Source organism: Capra hircus, chromosome 29 (genome assembly GCF_001704415.2).
Source record: "Capra hircus breed San Clemente chromosome 29, ASM170441v1, whole genome shotgun sequence".
Classification (NCBI taxonomy): Eukaryota; Metazoa; Chordata; class Mammalia; order Artiodactyla; family Bovidae; genus Capra; species Capra hircus.
In genome coordinates, this window is record NC_030836.1 from 17,481,474 (window position 1) to 17,504,093 (window position 22,620).

Genomic DNA, 22,620 nt, shown 5'->3' on the forward strand with positions numbered 1-22,620 from the left:
AACATAACAGAATTTATCATTTTAACCATTTTTTAAGTGTGGAGTTCAGTGACGACATGTACATTCACTTTGTTGGGCCGTATCACTTCCTTTCTTTACTATATTCTGTTGTTCCCTCTCGCCAAGACTACTCACCGCTCCTCCAGCATGCCATGTGTTTGGACCTTTCCGAACCTTTGTATTTGTTGTCTCTTTTACATAGAGTGGGTGTCATTCTTCCCGCTCTTTCTGTTCTCCACCCAGTGGACTTGGATTTTGCTTTAGTCTCTCCTCCCCTACTTCCGTAGCACTCATCTATTTGTACTTACCACTCGGTGCTGCTGTAGTTACTAGTTTTGTTTCTGCCTACCAGTTTGGGCTCCTTGAGGGCAGAGGTAACGCTTGGTTCATCTGTGTTCCCTGGATAGACCATAGGGCCTGGAGCACTAAAATATTGATGGTTGAATGATAGCAGATACTGGTTTGTCCTTCTCCTTATGTACTCCTTAGGGAAAAAAATCTTCCCAGTTTTTTGACCTAACTGCTGATAACACTGAAGAATGAATTTGTGTGGAATAGGATGGAAATGGGTAATGATTTTAAGAGCTCATTTCTTTACTTCATTGTTCGTAAATGGTTACCACAGAGTATCTTAGTGCTTCTATTATTTTCCTCTGCCCTGAAGATGAGAGAGAGAGAATTGATATGTATGTGGTGCATATGATGTGTTTGTACAATAAAGACATTGTAGTTTAGACTTCTCAGGTATCCCTATGATGTAAGTATTATATTTATTTATAGAAGGAGGAGACCTGTAGCTACCAAGTGATAATTTAACGCAAATTCCTTTGATTTCAAAGCCCTTAGTCTTATCATGCCATGCCATGTTCTGGTCCAGAAAAATCGACTCTCTAGTCTGTGGAGGTGTAATTTTATAAAGCGATGATTCTTCAGGGTATCATTATGCTGCATCAGGTGTTAAGGAAAATTATTGATTACAACTTTAATCTTATGTTGTGATCCTTTCTATATCTGCCCCAGGGCCTTACTTAAGCCCTGGAGTGAAGGTTCCTTTTTACATGAACTTTTTGACACTCCTTATATGTAACAGATGTATCTGAAATAGTTCTAGTTATGTACTATCCTTGAGAGAATCGAGAAGATAGTTACTCAGCTAATTTTGTGTGTTCTGTGGTTCAGATGAGGATTCCTGATTGAGAAAGACTAGCGGTAGGTTATCATTCCTATTTTATAGAAGATGAAACTGAGAATTATGACATCCTTAGAAGACAGCAGCAGAGTTGGATCCCAGAGAGAACTCCTAATTCCACATCAGTCATTTAGTAAATATACATTAAGTACCTGCAGTTTGCTAGGCGTGTGGCAATGCATTTTTCCCCTACACTGTCCATTCTTCTAATAAAGGTAGAGTGATTTGGGTGAAAATAGTCATCTGTTGTGAGAGGAAGATTTTTTTCCTCAGTGTAAGTTGTAGACTGTTCCTGTTGGTTCTGGGTTTCTCAGGAGCAAAGGTGAGCCTAGTAAGTGCTTTAGCACAGTCTGAATATATTTGTTGAATTGAGATTTCTGTTCTAATAAAGAGTGGAACAGATCCTTTGTGTGTCCTCTTAACCCCGAAACTACAGCAATCGTAAGAGATAGGCAGAACAAAATATTATGGACCTACTTTATAGAGAAAGAAACTGAGACTTGAAATGAAATGACTTGCCCAAAGCCATTAGAACTAGTGAAAAGCAAAATTGGGACTCAAAACTTTGGCTCCAGTTGGGTCTTTTCCCGGTTCATAATGCTGCTTTTTTGTTTAGGCTAGGTCTGTTACCCAAATACATTATTTGGTGTAGGAAAAGTTAATTTTCATCAAATGAGGCAAAGTTAGATTTGCAGACTCTTTGTTTTCAGCCAGGTTTTCATGTTTTATCTTCCTTAACCTCTTGCAGCAACAACAGGATGAAGTTGCTACTAAGAAACTCCGAATGACAAAACCAAGTAAATCTGCAGCCCTCCACATAGATCTGTGTAAGGCTACCTCACCAGCAGATGCTTTGCAGTACCTACTTCAGTTTGCCAGGAAGCCTGTTGAGGCAGAAAGTGTGGAGGGAGTCGTCAGGATTCTCTTGGAACATTATTACAAGGTAAGAAGGTCTTGGGACATGATGGCAGTAGGTATGAGAGTTGTATTATCTCTGCAGAATGGGTTAAAATGGCAAAATAAATAAGGTGTTCATTTCAGCAGTCTTTTCCTGAGTATCTTCCATATGCTAGGCACTGTGGATACCGAGATGAAAAAAGTCCAAAAGATCCAAAAAGATCCTCTCCTTAGAAGCTTAGAGTAGCTAGATGGAGACAGATGTGAATGATAAAATGCATCAAATTGCTGAGGGTACTGAGAGTAAATTGGAGCACAGAGGAGGAGTTACCTTCAACCAGAACCCTCTGTAACCAGATTTGCCTCTGGTATATAGTCTTCTCTCTGCTGTTCCTGCTTTAATTCAGGGCCCCAATATCTTAACTGCAGTAGCCCCTCATTTTTTTTTAAGTTACGTAGCATTTTATTTCTCTGTTTTCATAGGCTAGAAAAAAGCATCAACTCATGCATGATTAAATACAGAAAATAGTTTAAAGAGAGAAAACGAAATTCACAAAATGCATTTCTTTTTCAGTTTTTGTTTGTGAGATCTGAGGTAAAAGAAGAAATGATTTGTAAATATTTGAATCACAGATGACTTAGACTTTGAAACTTTAGTATAAAAATTATTAAGCTTGTAGTAAAGTAGAGACAGTACTATAATGAACTCCCAAATAGCCCATCTTTGGTGTTAAATAGTTATTACTATTTTGTCAAATGTGCTTTATTTGCTTTCCTGAAATTTTTGTTAAAGTATCATAATATTTTCCCCGAAACAGTTCATTAAATATCTCTTAAAAAGGTACATTGAAAAAAGATATAACCATCTAACCTCCTCAATATAATTCAGTTATTCCTTAATGTCATCTAACAAATAGTTCATATTCAGATTTCTCTGGTGGTGATGGTTTAGTTGCTAAGTTACGTCCAACTCTTGTGACCCTATGGGCTGTAACCCACCAGGCTCCTCTGTCCATGGAATTTTCCTTCGACAGAGGATAGTGGAGTGGGTTGTCCTTTCCTTCTCCTGGGGATCTTCCCAGGGATAATCCCGTGTCTCCTGCATTGGCAGGCAAATTCTATACCACTGAGCCATGAAGGAAGCCCCAAATTTCTCTAGTTCTTCCCAGAATATCTTGTTATAGTTGATTTGTTCAAATCAGAATGCGAACTGTGTCCACGCATGGCGTTTGCTTTTTGTAAAGTCTGGAACAGTTATTAATTTGGTGATATGACCTATTAAAGAAATTTGGTCAGTTGTTTTACAAACTGCCTTGTTTTCTGAATTTGTTTACTTCCTTGGTTAACTTGTTCCTCTATCTCCTATATTTACTATGAACTGGAAGTTAGATCAATAGACTTTGTTAGATTCCAGATAAGCGTATTTGTGAAAATTTTAAGAATTCCTTATAGATGATTTGTACTTCATATTTCCGTCAATCAGGATGTATATGTATTGAAGTCCCTCCTTGCTTCTTATCTTTTTCCCTTTAGTCTCTTTTATTTTTATAAACTATGTAACTATCTTTATTTAAGTATTTTATGTATGATCTAAAAAGTCCTTTTCTTCACATGTATAATGTTGCAGCTTTATCAGAATGGTTGAAGTTTTCGAAAGACTTTGTGTGTTTTCAGAAGTCAGTGTCTTTTCCCATGTTGTTGCCTTAGTCTAGAACCCCTCTCCTTGACACGACCCTGGTCTGGTCTGCCATTTTCTCTGTCAAGTATGTTCCTTTCTCAGTCTTTCCACTTATCTTTCCTTCTGCTTGGAACACTTCCCTCAGGTGTTCATGTGTCTATTACCCACATTGCATTCAGCTCTTTGCTCAAACGTTCCTTTTTCATTAAGGTCTTCTTTTATCCCTCTGTTTGAAATTGAAACTGCCTATCCCACTTCCAGCACTTTCTAGCCCCTTCCTTTATTTTGTATTCTCCAGAACACTTAACATCTTCTAATATTGTATATAATTTTCTCATTTATTTTGTTCCTTGCCCATTTCCTTGTACGAGGATGTAAGATTCCCTTGAGCAATATGGGACTTTTTTTTTTCTAGTTTTATTGAGATATAATGGATATACAGCACTATTTACATTTAAGGATACAGCATAATGATTTGACTTGTGTAAATCATAAAATGATTCAGTTCAGTTCAATCTCTCAGTCGTGTCTGACTCTTTGCGACCCCATGAACCACAGCACGCCAGGCTTCCCTGTCCATCACCGACTCCTAGAGTTTACCCAAACTCATGTCCATTGAGTTGGTGATGCCATCCAACCATCTCATCCTCTCTTGTCCCCTTCTCCTCCTGCCCTCAATCTTTCCCAGGATCAGGGTCATTTCAAATGAGTCAGCTCTTCTCTTCAGGTGGCCAAAGTATTAGAGTTTCAGCTTCAACATCAGTCCTTCCAATGAACACCCAGGACTGATTTCCTTTAGGATGGACTGGTTGGATCTCCTTGTAGTCCAAGGGACTCTCAAGAGTCTTCTCCAACACCACAGTTCAAAAGCATCAATTCTTCGGCGCTCAGCTTTCTTTATAGTCCAACTCTCACATCCATACATGACTACTAGAAAAACCATAGCCTTGACTAGTTGGACCTTTGTTGGCAAAGTAATGTCTTTGCTTTTCAATACGCTGTCTAGGTTGCTCATAACTTTCCTTCCAAGGAGTAAGCAACTTTTAATTTCATGGCTGCAGTCACCATCTGCAGTGATTTTGGAGCCCCCCAAAATAAAGTCAGCCACTGTTTCCCCATGTATTTGCCATTAAGTGATGGGACCAGATGCCATGATCTTCGTTTTCTGAATGTTTAGCTTTAAGCCAACTATTTCACTCTGCTCTTTCACTTTCATCAAGAGGCTCTTAAGTTCTGCTTCACTTCCTGCCATAAGGGTGGTGTCATCTGCATATCTGAGGTTGTTGATATTTCTCCTGGCAATCTTGATTCCAGCTTGTGCTTCTTCCAGCCCAGTGTTTCTCATGATGTACTCTGCATAGAAGTTAAATAAGCAGGGTGACAATATACAGCCTTGACGTACTCCTTTTCCTATTTGGAACCAGTCTGTTGTTCCATGTCCACTTCTAACTGTTGCTTCCTGACCTGCATATAGGTTTCTCAAGAGGCTGGTCAGGTGGTCTGGTATTCCCATCTCTTGAAGAATTTTCCACAGTTTATTGTGATTCACACAGTCAAAGTCTTTGGCATAGTCAATAAAGCAGAAATAGATGTTTTTCTGGAACTCTCTTGCTTTTTCAGTGATCGAGTGGATATTGGCAATTTGATCTCTGATTCCTCTGTCTTTTCTAAAACCAGCTTGAACATCTGGAAGTTCACGGTTCATGTACTCCTGAAGCCTGGCTTGGAGAATTTTGAGCATTACTTTACTAGCATGTGAGATGAGTGCATTTGTGCAGTAGTTTGAGCATTCTTTGGCATTGCCTTTCTTTGGAATTGGAGTGAAAACTGACCTTTTCCAGTCCTGTGGCCACTGCTGAGTATTCCAAATTTGCTGGCATATTGAGTGCAGCACTTTCACAGCATCATCTTTCAGGATTTGAAATAGCTCCACTGGAATTCCATCACCTCCACTAGCTTTGTTCATAGTGATGCTTTCTAAGGCCCACTTAACTTCACATTCCAGGATTTCTGGCTCTAGGTGAGTGATCACACCATCGTGATTGTCTTGTTTGTGAAGATCTTTTTTGTACAGTTCTTCTGTGTGTTCTTGCCACCTCTTCTTAATATCTTTTGCTTCTGTTAGGTCCATGCCATTTCTATCCTTTATGTGCCCATCTTTGCATGAAATGTTCCCTTGGTATCTCTGATTTCCTTGAAGAGATCTCTAGTCTTTCCCATTCTATTGTTTTCCTCTATTTCTTTGCACTGATCACTGAGAAAGGCTTTCTTATCTCTCCTTGCTATTCTTTGGAACTGTGCATTCAAATGGATATATCTTTCCTTTTCTCCTTTTCCCTTGGCTTCTTTCCACAGCTGTTTGTAAGGCCTCCTCAGACAGCCATTTTGCTTTTTTGCGTTTCTTTTTCTTGGGGATGGTCTTGATCCCTGTCTCCTGTACAGTGTCATGAATCTCCCTCTATAGTTCATCACTCACTCTGTCTATCAGATCTAGTCCCTTAAATCTATTTCTCACTTCCACTGTATAATGGAAGAGGGATTTGATTTAGGTCACATCTGAATGGTCTAGTGGTTTTCCCTACTTTCTTCAATTTAAGTCTGAATTTGGCAATAAGGAGTTCATGATCTGAGCCGCAGTCAGCTCCTGGTCTTGTTTTTGTTGACTGTATAGAGCTTCTCCATCTTTGACTGCAAAGAATATAATCAGTCTGATTTTGGTGTTGACCATCTAGTGATGTCCATGTGTAGAGTCTTGTCTTGTGTTGTTGGAAGTGGCTGTTTGCTGTGACTAGTGCGTTCTCTGGCAAAACTCTGTTAGCCTTTGCCCTGCTTCTTTATGTAATCCAAGGCCAAATTTGCCTGTTACTCCAGGTATTTCCTGACTTCCTACTTTTGCATTCCAGTGCCTTTTAATGAAAAGGACATCTTTTTGAGCGTTCGTTCTAGAAAGTCTTTTAGGTCTTCATAGAACCGTTCAACTTCAGCTTCTTCAGTATTACTGGTCGGGGCATAGACTTGGATGACCATGATATTGAATGGTTTGCCTTGGAAACGAACAGAGATCATTTTGTCGTTTTTGAGATTGCATCCAAGTACTGCATTTCAGACTCTTTTGTTGACTATGATAGCTACTCCATTTCTTCTAAGGGATTTCTGCCCATAGTAGTAGATATAATGGTCATCTGAGTTAAATTCATCCATTTCCAGTCCATCATAGTTTGCTGATTCCTAGAATGTCAACATTCACTCTTGCCATCTCCTGTTTGACCACTTCCAATTTACATTGATTCATGGACTTAACATTCCAGGTTCCTATGCAATATTGCTCTTTACATCACTGGACCTTGCTTCTATCACCAGTTGCATCCACAACTGGGTGGTGTTTTTGCTTTGGGTCCATCCCTTCATTCTTTCTGGAATTATTTCTCCATTGATCTCCAGTAGCAGGTTGGGTAACCTACCTACCTGAGGAGTTCATCTTTCAGTGTCCTATCTTTTTGCCTTTTCATACTGTTCACGGGGTTCTCAAGGCAAGAATGCTGAAGTGGTTTGCCATTCCTTTCTCCAGTGGACCACATTCTTTCAGACCTCTCCACCGTGACCCATCTGTCTTGGGTGGCCCCACTTGGCATGGCTTAGTTTCACTGAGTTAGACAAGGCTGTGGTCCATGTGACCAGATTGGCTAGTTGTCTGTGATTGTGGTTTCAGTCTGTCTGCCCTCTGATTCCCTCTCTCAGAGCCTACTGTCTTACTTGGGTTTCTCTTACCTTGGACGTGAGGTACCTCTTCACGGCTGCTCCAGCAAAGCGCAGCTGCTGCTCCTTACCTTGAACATTAGGTAGCTCCTTTTGGCTGCCGCTGTTGACCTTGGACATGGGGTATCTCCTCACGGTCTCTGCTCCTGACCCTGGACGTGGGGTAGCTCCTGTCCGCCGCTGCTGCTGACCTTGGATGTAGGTAGGGTAGCTCCTGTCTGCCTCCACTGCTGACCTTGGACTTGGGGTAGCTCCTCACAGCTGCCGCTGCTGACGTTGGACATGGGGTAGCTCCTCTCGGCTGCTCCTGCGCTGCACAGCCGCCGCTCCTGCGCCACCACAATACATTTAGTGAACATCTGTTATCTCACATAGATACAAAACTGAAGAAATAGACAAAACATTTTTTTCTTGTGTTGAGAATACTTGGGATTTACTCTCCTAACAATGTTCGTATTTAACATACAGCAGTGTTAATTGTATTTATCATGTTATTCATTACAACCCTAATACTTATCTTTCAACTGAAAGTTTGTACCTTTTGACTACCTTCATCCAGTTCCCTTCTGCCCACCTCTGCTTCTGGTAACCACAAATCTGATCCCCTTTTCTATGGATTCATCTGTTTTTAAAGTATAATTAAGGGCTTTCCTGGTAGCTCAGCTAGTAAAGAATCTACCTGCAATGAAGGAGACCCTGGTTCAATTCCTGGGTCAGGAAGATCCCCAGGAGAAGGGATAGGCTACCCTCTGCAGTATTCTTGGGTTTCCCTGGTGGCTCAGTTGGTAAAGAATCTGCCTACAATGCAGGAGACCTGGGTTCACTCCCTGGGTTGTTTCCTTCCCCCCACCTCTGCTTCTGGTAACCACAAATCTAATCCCTTTTTCTATGGATTTTTTGTTTTTAAAGTAGAACTGACCTACAACCTTATGTTAAATTCTGCTGCACAGTGTAGTGATTCAGTATTTCTATGCACTTCAAAATGACCACAATAAATCGAGTTATCATTGTCACCATAAAAGATATTAGTTATTGACTATGTTCCTGATGCTGTACATTTCATGCCCATGACTCATTTATTTTGCAGCTGGAAGTATATATCTCTTAATCTTCCTCACCTATTTTTCCCTCCTCTCCCTCTGGCAAATACCTACGTATCTCTGTATCTATGACTTTATTTCTGTTTTGTTACGTTTGTTCATTTGTTTTGTTTTTTCAGATTCTATATATACGTGAAATCATACAGTATGTCTTTTTCTGACTTACTTTACTTAGCATAATACCCTCCAGATCCATCCATGTTGCTGTGAATTGCAAGATTTCATTCTTTTTTTATGGCTAAGATTCCACTGTGTATATATATATCATGTCTTATTTTACCCATTCATCTATTGATGGGCACTTAGGTTGCTTCCGTATCTTGGCTACTGTTATAATGCTGCAACATACAGGGGTGCTCATATCTTTGGAATTAGTATTATTGTTTTCTTCTGATAAATCCTCAGGGATAGAATCTCTGGATTGTACGGAACATTTTTTCAACTTTTTGTTATGGAACAAATCTATATACAGTTAGAGAGAATAGTTTAATTAATTCACATGTAATTATTACTCAGCTTCAACAATTACCATTTCATGTCCAGATTTGCTTTATTCTCACCCCCCGAGCCCAACTCCCACTGTCTACCTCCATTTCCTCCACTTTCACCCTCTGCACCAGATTCTTGTGAAAACAGATTCGTAGCATCATATCATTTTACTCTTAAATTTCAGTTTATATCTTAACAGTAAAGACTCTTTTTAGGGACTTCCCTGGTGGTCCAGTGGTTAAGACTCTGCTTCTATGACTGTGCTTCTACTGCAGGGGGCGTGGGTTTGGGCCCTGGTTGGGGAACATAGATCTTGCATGCCTTGTGGTATGGCCAAAAATTAATAATAAAAAGCTTCTTTTTAAAAACACAATACTGATACCATCTCTAGAAGAAGTGTTATGTCAGACTGTAAGCTGTTTAACCAGGCTGTGCTGCTTGCCTTAGTCTAGCAGATTCTAGCCCTAGAAGTAATGAGCAATAACAAGTTAGTCCAGATATAGATTGATGACTATAGTGTTTTATTTATCCTTTTTCCTATTTTATCCAGAAATGTGGTCTCTTATATTTTAGTAGGTAATTACTTTGGCTTCTGCTTGTCTACTACAAATTTTTCTGTGGCCAGGTAGCACTATCTGAACTTATTTCATATGAGGGATTCTTCATTTATTCTATTGTATTAGTTACTGTGGAGGATGTTAAAGAACTGTGAGACATATTCTTTGTCCTTTAAGGACTAGTAGTATAGTTGGTAACAGAGAAGGCAGTGGTAACCCACTCCAGTACTCTTGCCTGGAAAATCCCATGGATGGAGGAGCCTGGTAGGCTGCAGCCCATGGGGTCGTGACGAGTTAGACACGACTGAGCGACTTCACTCTCACTTTTCACTTTCATGCGTTGGAGAAGGAAATGGCAACCCACTCCAGTGTTCTTGCCTGGGGAATCCCAGGGACGGGGGAGCCTGGTGGGCTGCCGTCTTTGGGGTTGCACAGAGTCGGAGCTGAAGCGACTTAGCAGTAGCAGTAGCAGCAGGAGTATAGTTGGTAGACCAAATAATACATGTGATATATAGATAGTTAAGGGCTTGAGTTATTAATTTACTCATTTTGTTCATTCAGAATGTTCTGGATACTAATTCTGCCAGGCCTTTGCTTCACGTTAGTGATACAGAGATTAATATACGATCCCTGATCTGAGTCTGATTGGGTAGATTAGACAATAAATGGATAATTGCACACTGATTTCCCAGGCAGGAATGCTGAAGTGGATTGCCATTTCCTTTTCCAGGGGATCTTCCCGACCCAGGGATCAAACCCATGTCGCCTACCTTGGCAGGCGGATTCTTTACCACTCAGCCACCAGGGAAACCCAATGCAGTGTTAGAGGTATTATGAAATCTGGGACAGGTTATGATGTAACTTTTAAAGGAGAAGGTAATCAGTTTTATGTGGGCGCATAGGTCTAGAAGGGCGTCGCAGAGTAGTAGTGCTTGGTGGCAGTTTAGTCACTAAGTCGTGTGCGACTTTGAGACCCCCTGGACTGTAGCCCGCCAGGCTCCTCTGTCCAGGGGGTTCTCCAGGCAAGAATACTGAAGTGGGTTGCCATTTCCTTCTCCTGGGGATCTTCCTGACCCAGGGATCGAACCCAGGTCTCCTGCATTGCAGGCAGATTCTTTACCAACTGAGCTAGGGTGATGCTTGAGGTGAATCTTAAAAAACAGATGTTGGCTAGTTGGAAAACAAGAGGAAAGGCGTTTAGAAAGAAGGAAGAATTGTGAGCAAAGACTTGGAGATGTGAAATAATCTGTCACATTAGAAGAAATACAGGTAGTTGGGCTGGTGTACATTTTAAATTGAGAGCTCTTTAAGAGATAAGACTAGAAATCTTAGCTGAGAGAAGGTTCTTGAATTCTGCCTGTGGATTTTTAGCCATGTCACTCTGGGGGGTGGTATGGCAGATGGAGGAATTGAATGAGGGCCAGGTGAGACAGGACTTAGGGTGACCAGCCAGGAGACTGGAAAGTCTATAGCAAGATGAGAAAAGCCTGAACAAGGACAATTTTAATGGTGAGAAGAGCAATTATTAGAGAGGCTTTTGACAGAGGCAGTTGTAAGCTTAGTCATGAATGGTACCAGGGGATAATTTTCAGAAAGTAGAAAAACTTGAGTAAAGTATCCAGATGAAGAAAGAATGTTACTGGGTCAAATACTCTCATTCTTCTTTGTTCCCTCCTTGCCTTCCTCTTATTTGCCAGACTTAGTATTTCTGCTTTCTTGGCTGTTTCCTTGTGTTCGGAGGTCTGTGACTCCATTCCAGACTGTAGAAAGGCTATGTAGCTTTTCTGTCCTGTCTTACTACAAAATTAGGGTATTTGACTAGTGCATTGTCTCTGAAAGACAGTTACTTGATTTGATGATGTTCTCTCAGTCCATAAAGAACTGACTTCTCTTTGTATTCAGAACTGAACTTGGTATCTCCATTCATTCTCCAGTCTGCTTTGTACCAGGAAATGTACCACCATCAATATAGACCCTTACATCAGAAACTCAAGAAAGATACTTTATACCACCGTCACCCTTTCCTCTCCCCATATTCCCTTCCTCACCAACTCATGTTGATTTTACTTTCTAAGTATCTCTTAAGTCCATCTACCTCCCTGTTTCCACTATTACCCCAGTAATCTAAGTAACTATCAGTTTTGAAATCAACTTGTGACAATCTGCCTGTAAAGAAAATTTCTTGTTAGAATTTTGATTCAGTTCAGTTCAGTCGCTCAGTCACGCCCGTCCGACTGTTTGCGACCCCATGAACTGCAGTACGCCAGGCCTCCCTGTCCATCACCACCTCCCGGAGTTCACCCAAACTCATGTCCACCGAGTCAGTGATGCCATCCAGCCATCTCATCCTCGGTTGTCCCCTTCTCCTCCTGCCCCCAATCCCTCCCAGCATCAGAGTCTTTTCCAATGAGTCAACCCTTCTCATGAGGTGGCCAAAGTATTAGAGTTTCATCTTCAGCATCATTCCTTCCAAAGAACACCTAGGACTGATCTCCTTTAGAATGGACTGGTTGGATCTCCTTGCAGTCCAAGGGACTCTCAAGAGTCTTCTCCAACACCACAGTTCAAAAGCATCAATTCTTCGGCACTCAGCTTTCTTTACAGAATTTTGATTAGGGTTGCGTTAATTCTGTAATTAAGATGCAATTTGCTGATTGACATTTTATAACATTAAGTCTTCCATTCAATGGACATGGTATGTCCATTATTTTAATGCTGTTTTCTGCATAGAAGTTTTGTACATCTTTTTGTTAGTTATTCCTATATAGTTAATATTTTGTTATTGTAAATGATATATTTAAAAATTCTTATTTTTAAGTAGTACATAGAGGATATTCAGACCTGCATTTGGTTTTTATTTATTAAACCCTATATCTAACAACTTTGTTAAGCTCATTTAACAATTTTAATAAATTATGTGTATGTTCTTTTAGATTCTTTACAGATAATCATGTCACCATATAATGGCTTTGTCTAGTACTGATATAATGATACCAGCTGTCTCTTGCATGATACACCTATTTCTACCTTTTATCTTCAACTCTTCTTTTTTAATCACTTTTTATTTTGTGACTCAACAGCATATAGTTAGTTTTTTAAGAAATTTCACCTGACAGTGTTTATTTTTTAACTGGAGCATTTAGTTCTTTATATTTAATGTGTTTATTGAAATATATGGGTTTAAATCTACCCTCTTATGAAATGCCTTCTATTTATCTTACCTGCTAGTGTTCTTTTTTTCCTCTCAATTGTTACCACCGTTTGCATTGGCTCTTTTTAAAAAAATTCTCTCCTCCACTGCTTTTTTATTAGCTTGGGAGTTATACATTTTACTGGTTAACCTAGATATTACGTTAATTCTTTTTAAGAATTAATTTTATTTTTGGCTGCTCTAGGTCTTCATTTCTGTGCATGAGCTTTCTCTAGTTGTGGTGGGTAGGACCTACTCCCAAGTTGCAATACGGGGGCTTCTTATTGTGGTGGCTTCTCTGTTGCAGAGCACAGGTTCTAGGGCACTTGGCTTCCGTAGTTGTGGCACATGGACTCAGTAGTTGCTCGCAGGCTCTAGAGCACAAGCTCAGTAGGTGGGGTTGCGTGGGCTTAGTTGCTCTGCACCATGTGGGGTCTTCTGGACAAGGGACTGAACCTGTGTCCTCTGTATTGGCAAGTGGATTCTTAACCACTGAACCACCATTCACTCAGTTACGTCTGACTCTGCGACTCCACAGACTGTAGCCCTCCAGGCTCTTCTGTCCATGGAGTTCTCCAGGCAAGAATCCTGAAGTGAGTTGCCATTTCCTTCTTTTAGGGGATCTTCCTGACCCAGGGATCTAACCTGGGTCTCTTGCATTGCAGATGGATTCTTTACCATCTGAGCCACCAGGGAAGCCCAATAAATCATTTCTTAGTCTCTTTTGCCTTGGGGCCGAGATCCGGGTCCAGGCACCAGACCTACACCCAGACAATTAGATTCACCTGCTCCGAACTTCTGATCAGGATATGGTGATCCAAAAAAACAGAGCGAAAATTTTCTGGTGATAGCAGTGGTAGCTGCAGCACCCAATTTCTGGGGGCTCCAAAAACAGTGGCGCTGATAGCAGTGTTAGGGTGCCCCGTGGTGGGGTGCCTGGTGTTTGTGGTGCAAGTTGCTGCAGCTTATGTCAAATGTGATTGCACAGTGAAAGGTGCTTTTAATCCCAGAAGCATACATCTGGTTAGAAATTAATGACATCAAGAAGGTGTGAAAATATTCTCATTCACTTTGCTTTATTTGGATGGAACACACAGATTGAGAAAAACTTTCTCCCCAAAGTATATACAGCTAATTTTTCAGAAATAAAGCTTTAGAATACTTGGGTCATTGAGTCTTTTTTGAGATATTTCCCATGTTCCTGTTGTTGCTTAGCTGAGAGTAGAGCATCAAGGTAACAATAGCTTCTTTTGTTGCAGGAGAATGATGCGTCTGTGAGACTGAAAATTGCATCATTGTTGGGTTTACTGTCAAAAACGGCAGGATTTTCACCAGACTGCATTATGGACGATGCCATTAATATCCTGCAGAATGAAAGTAAGTTGAAGTTTAAAAGCTGTAGAGGGAATTCCCAGGTGGTCCAGTGATTAGGACTCTGCACTTCCACTGAAAGGGCAGGAGTTCCATCCCTGGTTGGGAAACTAAGGTCCTCTGTGCCTCGCTGTGCAACCAAATAAATAAATAAAAGTTGTATAATTAGAGCAGAAATCTTCAGTTCCTTTTGTATAAAGTGTAGAGCAAAGTTTTATTGTGTTGGTGGTTATTGAAAAGAAATTTGAGGATGACAGCAGCAGCAGCAGTAAAACCGTGTATATTTATCTTAGAGTTAAAATACAGGTTTGTCTCTTAATGCTGCTGCTGCTGCTAAGTCACTTCAGTCGTGTCTGACTCTGTGCGACCCCATAGATGGCAGCCCACCAAGCTCCCCCGTCCCTGGGATTCTCCAGACAAGAACATTGGAATGGATTGCCATTTCCTTCTCCAATGCATGAAAGTGAAAAGTGAAAGTGAAGTTGCTCAGTCGTGTCCGAATCTTAGTGACCCCATGGACTGCAGCCTACCAGGCTCCTCTGTCCATGGGATTTTCCAGGCAAGAGTACTGGAGTGGGGTGCCATTGCCTTCTCCGTGTCTCTTAATAGCTATCATTCATTGACTTCTACTAAGACTACCACACAGTTGCACTCATCTCACACTCTAGTAAAGTAATGCTCGAAATTCTCCAAGCCAGGCTTCAGCAGTACATGAACCGTGAACTTCCAGATGTTCAAGCTGGTTTTAGAAAAGGCAGAGGAACCAGAGATCAAATTGCCAAGATCTGCTGGATCACTGAAAAAGCAAGAGAGTTCCAGAAAAACATCTATTTCTGCTTTATTGCCTATGCCAAAACCTTTGACTGTGTGGATCACAATAAACTGGAAAATTCTGAAAGAGATGGGAATACCAGACCACCTGACCAGCCTCTTGAGAAACCTATATGCAGGTCAGGAAGCAACAGTTAGAAGTGGACATGGAACAACAGACTGGTTCCAAATAGGAAAAGGAGTACGTCAAGGCTGTATATTGTCACCCTGCTTATTTAACTTCTATGCAGAGTACATCATGAGAAACACTGGGCTGGAAGAAGCACAAGCTGGAATCAAGACTGCCGGGAGAAATATCAGTAACCTCAGATATGCAGATGATACCACCCTTATGGCAGAAGATGAAGAAGAACTTAAGAGCCTCTTGATGAAAGTGAAAGAAGAGAGTGAAAAAGTTGGCTTAAAGCTCAACATTCAGAAAATGAAGATCATGGCATCCGGTCCCATCACTTCATGGCAAATTGATGGGGAAATAGTGGAAACAGTGAGAGTCTATTTTTTGGGGCTCCAAAATCACTGCAGATGGTGATTGCAGCCATGAAATTAAAAGGTGCTTATTCCTCAGAAGGAAAGTTATGACCAACCTAGACAGTATACTAAAAAGCAGAGACATTACTTTGTCAACAAAGGTCCATCTAGTCAAGGCTATGGTTTTTCCAGTGGTCATGTATGGATGTGAGAGTTGGACTATAAAGAAAGCTGAGCACCGAAGAATTGATGTTTTTGAACTGTGGTGTTGGAGAAGACTCTTGACATTCCTTTGTACTATAAGGAGACCCAACCAGTCCATCCTAAAATCAGCCTGGGTGTTCGTTGGAACGACTGATGTTGAAACTGAAACTCCAATATTTTGGCCACCTGATGGGAAGAGCTGACTTATTTGAAAAGACCTGATGTCGGAAATGACTGAAGGCAGGAGGAGAAGGGGATGACAAAGGATGAGATGATTAGATGTCATGTCCATCACCGACTCAATGGACATGGGTTTGAGTAAACACTGGGAGTTGGTGATTGACAGGGAGGCGTGGTGTGCTGCAGTTCGTGGGTGCAAAGAGTCGGACACGACTGAGCGACTGAACTGAACTGAGCTGAAGAGCCATTATACCTAAGGCAGTTTACATATGACTTAAGATAGACAATATTGTCCTTATTTTATAGGTGGGTTGCTGAAGCTCAGAGAAGTTAACTGACTTGCTCAATGTTACAAGTCTGTAACGGAATTGATGTTTTATTGACTGTGCCTACCAACCCAGCAGTGGCTTCCTGGTGACTCCGTGGTAAAGGACCTGCCTTTACCAGCAGAGATGCAGGAGGCACAGATTTGATCTCTGGGTCGGGAAGATCCCCTGGAGAAGGGAATGGCTGCCCACTTCAGTACTCTTGCCTGGAGAATCCCATGCATGGAAGAGTCTGGTGGACTACAGTTCATGGGGTTGTAAAGAGTCAGACATGACTGAGCAACTAAGTAGACACACCCACAACCACACCCTCACACACCCTCCTGGTCATGGAATCCTCCACCATTTAGTTCCTATAAAAGCAGAAACTAAAGCAGTCTTTAGTTCCCAAGTCTCATATGTTGTTGCCTTTTCTATTTGTTCCTTGTTGATGTATACTAAACGTCTCAGTGTTTAGGTGAAAAGGAAAACTTTCACCATAATAATTTTTTTTATTATGTTTGTCTTGTTTTATTTATGTACAAGATTTTCTAATAGAGTTAGTTCTCATTGCTTTGATACTTATTCTGAAATTAAAAATCTTTTGCTGCTGTTACTGAAAATATTTTAGTTTTGTTTGAATTGGTCATAGTTTCAAAAAATAGTTTTATTTCAGTTTAGGGTATCCATATTTAAACAAATATGATTATTTAAATATTGGACAACAGTTTATTCTATAAACTTAAGAGGTTATGAGAATAATAAAGGGCCAGGGAACTTAAGAGATAATCTAAATTCACTTATTGTACAACTAATGATACAAATATAAGTGGCCCATTGGTTGAAATTGAAAATATTTTTTGTAGAAACGACTTTATATTTAAATTTTAGTTGTATTGAATTTTGACCCAAGACTTATAATTCATAGAAAACAATCAAAATACCTTAAAAACTTTTTTTGACATTTATTGAAAGGCCAATGTAATGATATTAAGGGAAAAATTTAAAAATATTCCTACTGCTACCATACAACTATTTGTTTTACATATTACCTTTTACTTACTTAAGTTGTATATGGTTATACTTACAGTGAGTGTATTATCTTTTAGTATATTTACTTAACATTATAATTTTCCCATTTTTATACAATCAGTTCAGTTCAGTTCAGTCTCTCAGTTGTGTCCGACTCTTTGCGACCCCGTGAATCACAGTATGCCAGACCTCCCTGTCCATCACCAACTCCCGGAGTTCACGCAAACTCATGTCCATTGAGTCGGTGATGCCATCCAGCCATCTTATCCTCTGTCGTCCCCTTCTCCTCCTGCCCCCAATCCCTCCCAGCATCAGAGTCTTTTCCAATGAGTCAACCCTTCGCGTGAGGTGGCCAAAGTATTGCAATTTCAGCTTTAACATCAGTCCTTCCAATGAACACCCAGGACTGATCTCCTTTAGAATGGACTGGTTGGATCTCCTTGCAGTCCAAGAGATTCTCAAGAGTCTTCTCCAACACCATAGTTCAAAAGCATCAATTCTTTGGCACTCAGCTTTCTTCACAGTCCAACTCTCATATCCATACATGACCACTGGAAAAACCATAGCCTTGACTAGATGGACCTTTGTTGGCAAAGTAATGTCTCTGCTTTTTAATATGCTGTCTAGGTTGGTCATAACTTTCCTTCCAAGGAGTAAGCGTCTTTTAATTTCATGGCCGCAGTCACCATCTGCAGTGATTTTGGAGCCCCCCAAAAATAAAGTCTGACACTGTTTCCACTGTTTCCCCATCTATTTCCCATGAAGTGATGGGACCAGATGCCCTGATCTTAGTCTTCTGAATGTTGAGGTTTAAGCCAACTTTTTCGCTCTCTTTCACTTTCATCAAGAGGCTTTTTAGTTCCTCTTCACTTTCTGCCATAAGGGTGGTGTTATCTGCATAACTGAGGTTATTGATATTTCTCCCAGCAATCTTGATTTTATACATTACCTTCATAAAAATTAGGGTGTTGATAATATATTAAATATTTCTTTGCTCTTACAGATAATGGCAAAAAAATATTTCTTTTGAAAGCACCAAAGCAATTATATCGCCTCAATATCCTTTTTTTCCCTGGAAAGATCTTATTTGAGCTATACTTGGAAGAATTTCTTACTTATTGATTGGAGATTTCATAGAGTCTTAGACTGTTTGAGATATGAATGGCCTTATAGTGATCATCTTGTCTAATTGCTTCATTCAGCAGATGACAAGACTGTTAAGTTCCAGAGAGATGAAATGAGTTGAAGTGAGTTGGTCTAGCTAAAAGTCGTAGCAGAATTGAGAACTTAGTGTGTTGCTCTTTCTTATGGACTACAGTTTAACTAAAAACACTTTACCTCTGATACAGAAACATTACAAGAGAGACTTAATTTTAAATCAGAATTCATTCTAGCCAAATTATGCAGTATTCATGGACATAGCTGTTTTACTTTTTTAAAGTATTCTAATGTTTCTTATTTAATTGTCTGTAAGAGATCTGGTCTAGGACTCTTCTTGGTTTCCTGTTCCTGGCCCACCCAGATTCATAGAAGATAGAATTGGAAGGGACCGTAAGTTTCATCTAGTTCAAGCCCTTTATTTCAAGGCTGAGGAAGATGAACTCCAGGGAATTAAAGTGACTGCTGAAGTCACTTTGTATTTGCGGTTTTAAATTAAGATTTTCCCGATTATCAGTCTTAATATTATAAAATCCAAGACTGTGGTCTGCACCTTGGACCAGACGTCTTTAAGTTCATCAAATGCATGGATTTTATAACTCTTTGGCAAGCATTGCTTCTCTAGTACATGCTACACCACTAATGATAACGTCAAGCTTGTTTTAGAGGAGATATAATTAACATAGTGTGGGAGCAGAGGAGAGAATGGGATCAGTGCTTACTGGTGAGCTCTAGAAAGGCTTAGTGAAAAGATAGCTTTGGTAGGTCCAAATCCTCCAAATTTGGGGAAGAGTGGTACCAAGAAGGAATATGATGATAGCAGATAGAAGACTGGCAAAGTATAAGAGATGTTTGAAGAACTAAGTTGTTTGAGAGCTCGGTAGGAAGGAAGTAAGGGGCTTTTGGAAGAAAAACATTGGTAAAATATTCTGAAGCCAAAGCGTGGTAGTCTTGAGTGCTGAGGATTTTAAATGTTATTTTGTAGGCAGTGGGTACCTAGTTCTCCTTGAACAAGGCATGAAGTGATCAAGTCTAGTTTTATAAGGATAATTTAGTGGTTGTGTGGAATTTGCTTTGATGAACTGGGTGGTTTAGAGAAGAAATGTGGAGGATTCATTTATTCTTGTGGCGATGTCCATCTAACCTGAACTTACAATGTAGGCCTGGAACTCAGCAGAGAGACTGGGATTTAAGATTTAGATTAGATTTTTGATTTATTAGAGGCAAGAGTTAAGTTCAGAAAGGTCTAGCCATCTTTTTATGGTTGTCATGCAAAATCATCTTTTTTAAGAAATAAATTTTAGAGCAGTATGATGGTGGTGATTTCTTCACCTCTCTTCTGTTTGCTCTTATTACCTTCTTTTCTCTTTGTGACCTCTTTCATATTGGAGACTTGCCTTTCCTTTTTTAATCTATTCAACTTAAAAAAATTCTTATATTCTTATTGAAATATAGTTGATTTACAGTGTTGTGCTTGTTTTATTTTTTCATGTTACTTATTTGACTGGGCTGGATCTTGGTCGCTGCCCGCAGAATCTTCAGTCTTTGTTGAGGCATATGACATCTTTTAGTTGCAGCATGTGGGATTTAGTTCCCTGATGAGTGGTTGAACCAGGCCCCCTGCTTTGGAAACATAGAGGACCACCAGGGAAGTCCCCTACAATGTTGTGTTTATGGAGACTTTTCTTAATGATCCTTGGCTTTGCATTGAAGTTTAGGATGAAGCACTAAAAAGCTGATTGAGAGTTCTTTGTGAATGAATGGGGCTTGTCAGCTGGTAGGTTCCACTCTAACATGATCCTCTGTGTCTTTGGAGGACTTAAATAGTAGTGACTTCTGTTGTTTTTGTGGGCCTGTCAACTTTTGACTTTACTGCTGGGAAGACAGATGCCTGACTGCCATGTATTTTTTAGCCAAAGCAGCCGAAGAGTGCTAGGGAGGGACCCTCATTTTCAGTATGTTGATTATCTCTTAATCTTTTTATTATCAGTTCAGTTCAGTCCCTCAGTCATGTCCAACACTTTGCTACCCCATGGACTACAGGACGTCAGGCCTGCCAGTCCATCACCAACTCCCAGAGCTCACTCAAACTCATGTCCATTAAGTCAGTGATGCCATCCAACCATTTCATCCTCTGTTGTCCCCTTCTCCTCCTGCCACCAATCCCTCCCAGCATCAGGGTCTTTTCAAATGAGTCAGTTCTTCACGTCAGGTGGCCAAAGTATTGTAGTTTCAGCATCAGTCCTTCCAATGACAATTCAGGACTGCTTTCCTTTAGGACGGACTGGTTGGATCTCCTTGCAGTACAGGGGACTCTCAAGAGTCTTTGCCAATACCACAATTCAAAAGCATTAATTCTTCTGCACTCAGCTTTCTTTATAAACTCTCACGTCCATACATGACTACCGGAAAAACCATAGCTTTGACTAGACAGACCTTTGTTGGCAAAGTAATGTCTCTGCATTTCGGTATGCTGTCTAGGTTGGTCATAACTTTTCTTCCAAGGACAAGTGTCTTTTAATTTCATGGCTGCAGTCACCACCTGCAGTGATTTTGGAGCCTCAAAAAATAAAGACTCTCACTGTTTCCATTATTTCCCCATCTATTTGCCATGAAGTAATGGGACCAGATGCCATGGTCTTAGTTCTCTGAATGTTAACTTTTAAGCCAGCTTTTTCACTCTCCTCTTTCACTTTCATCAAGAGGCTCTTTAGTTCTTCACTTTCTGCCATAGGGTGGTATCATCTGCATATCTGAGATGACATTACTGATATTTCTCCCAGCAATCTTGATTGCAGCTTGTGCTTCATCCAGCCTGGCATTTCTCATGATGTACTCTGCATAGAAGTTAAATAAGCAGGGTGACAATATACAGCCTTGACATTCTCCTTTCCCGATTTGGAACCAGTCTGTTGTTCCACGTCCAGTTCTAACTGTTGCTTCTTGACCTGCATATAGATTTCTCAGGAGGCAGATCAGGTGGTCTCGTATTCCCATCTCTTCAGAATTTTCCACAGTTTATTGTGATCCACACAGGTCAAAGGCTTTGGCATAGTCAGTAAAGCAGAAGTAGATGTTTTTGTGGAACTCTCTTGCTTTTTCAACGATCCAGCAGATGTTGGCAATTTGATCTCTGGTTCCTCTGCCTTTTCTAAATCCAGCTTGAACATCCAAAGTTCATGGTTCATGTACTATTGAAGCCTGGCTTGGAGAATTTTGAATATTACTTTGATAGTGTATGAGATGAGTACAGTTGTGTGGCAGTTTGAGCATTCTTTGCCATTGTGTTTCTTAGGGATTGGAATGAAAACTGACCTTTTCCAGTCCTGTGGCCACTGTTGAGTTTTCCTAATATGCTGGCATATTGAGTGCAGCACTTTCACAGCATCATCTTTCAGGATTTGAAATAGCTCAACTGGAATTCCATCACCTCCACTAGCTTTGTTCGTAGTGATGCTTCCTAAGGCCCATTTGACTTCACATTCCAGGATGTCAGCTCTAGGTGAGTGATCACACCATGGTGATTATCTGGGTTGTGAAGATCTTTTTTGTACAGTTCTTCTGTGTATTCTTGCCACCTCTTCTTAATATCTTCTGCTTCTCTTAGGTCCATACCATTTCTGTCCTTTATTGTGCCCATCTTTGCATGAAATGTTCCCTTGGTATCTCTGATTTCCTTGAAGACGTCTCTAGTCTTTCCCATTCTATTGTTTTCCTCTATTTCTTTGCACTGATCACTGAGAAAGGCTTTCTTATCTCTCCTTGCTATTCTTTGGAACTGTGCATTCAAATGGGTATATCTTTCCTTTTCCCCTTTGCCTTTCACTTCTCTTCTTTTCATAGTTATTTGTAAGATCTCCTCAGACAACCATTTTGCATTTCTTTTTCTTGGGGATGGTCTTGATCCCTGTCTCCTGTACAGTGTCATGAATCTCCGTCCATAGTTCTTCAGGCACTGTGTCTGTCAGATCTAATCCCTTGGATTTATTTGTCACTTCCACTGTATAATCGTAAGGAATTAGATTTAGGTCACATCTGAATGGTCTTGTGGCTTTCCTTACTTTCTTCAATTTAAGTCTGAATTTGGCAATAAGGAGTTCATGATCTGAGCCACAGTCAGCTCCTAGTCTTGTTTTTGCTGACTGTATAGAGCTTCTCCATCTTTGACTGCAAAGAATATAATCATTCTGATTTTGGTATTGACCATCTGGTGAT

General features: G+C 40.4%; 1 protein-coding gene across 1 annotated transcript in view; it reads left to right on the top strand.

Annotated features, from left to right (window-relative positions):
- The window catches only part of INTS4 (integrator complex subunit 4), a 113,579-nt gene that overhangs the window by 2,605 nt on the left and 88,354 nt on the right, over positions 1–22,620 (top strand). The window contains exons 2-3 of the mRNA XM_005699496.3: positions 1,938–2,132; positions 14,116–14,233. Coding sequence (XP_005699553.1) covers positions 1,938–2,132; positions 14,116–14,233 — 313 coding nt within the window. The remainder of the gene's footprint in view (positions 1–1,937; positions 2,133–14,115; positions 14,234–22,620) is intronic.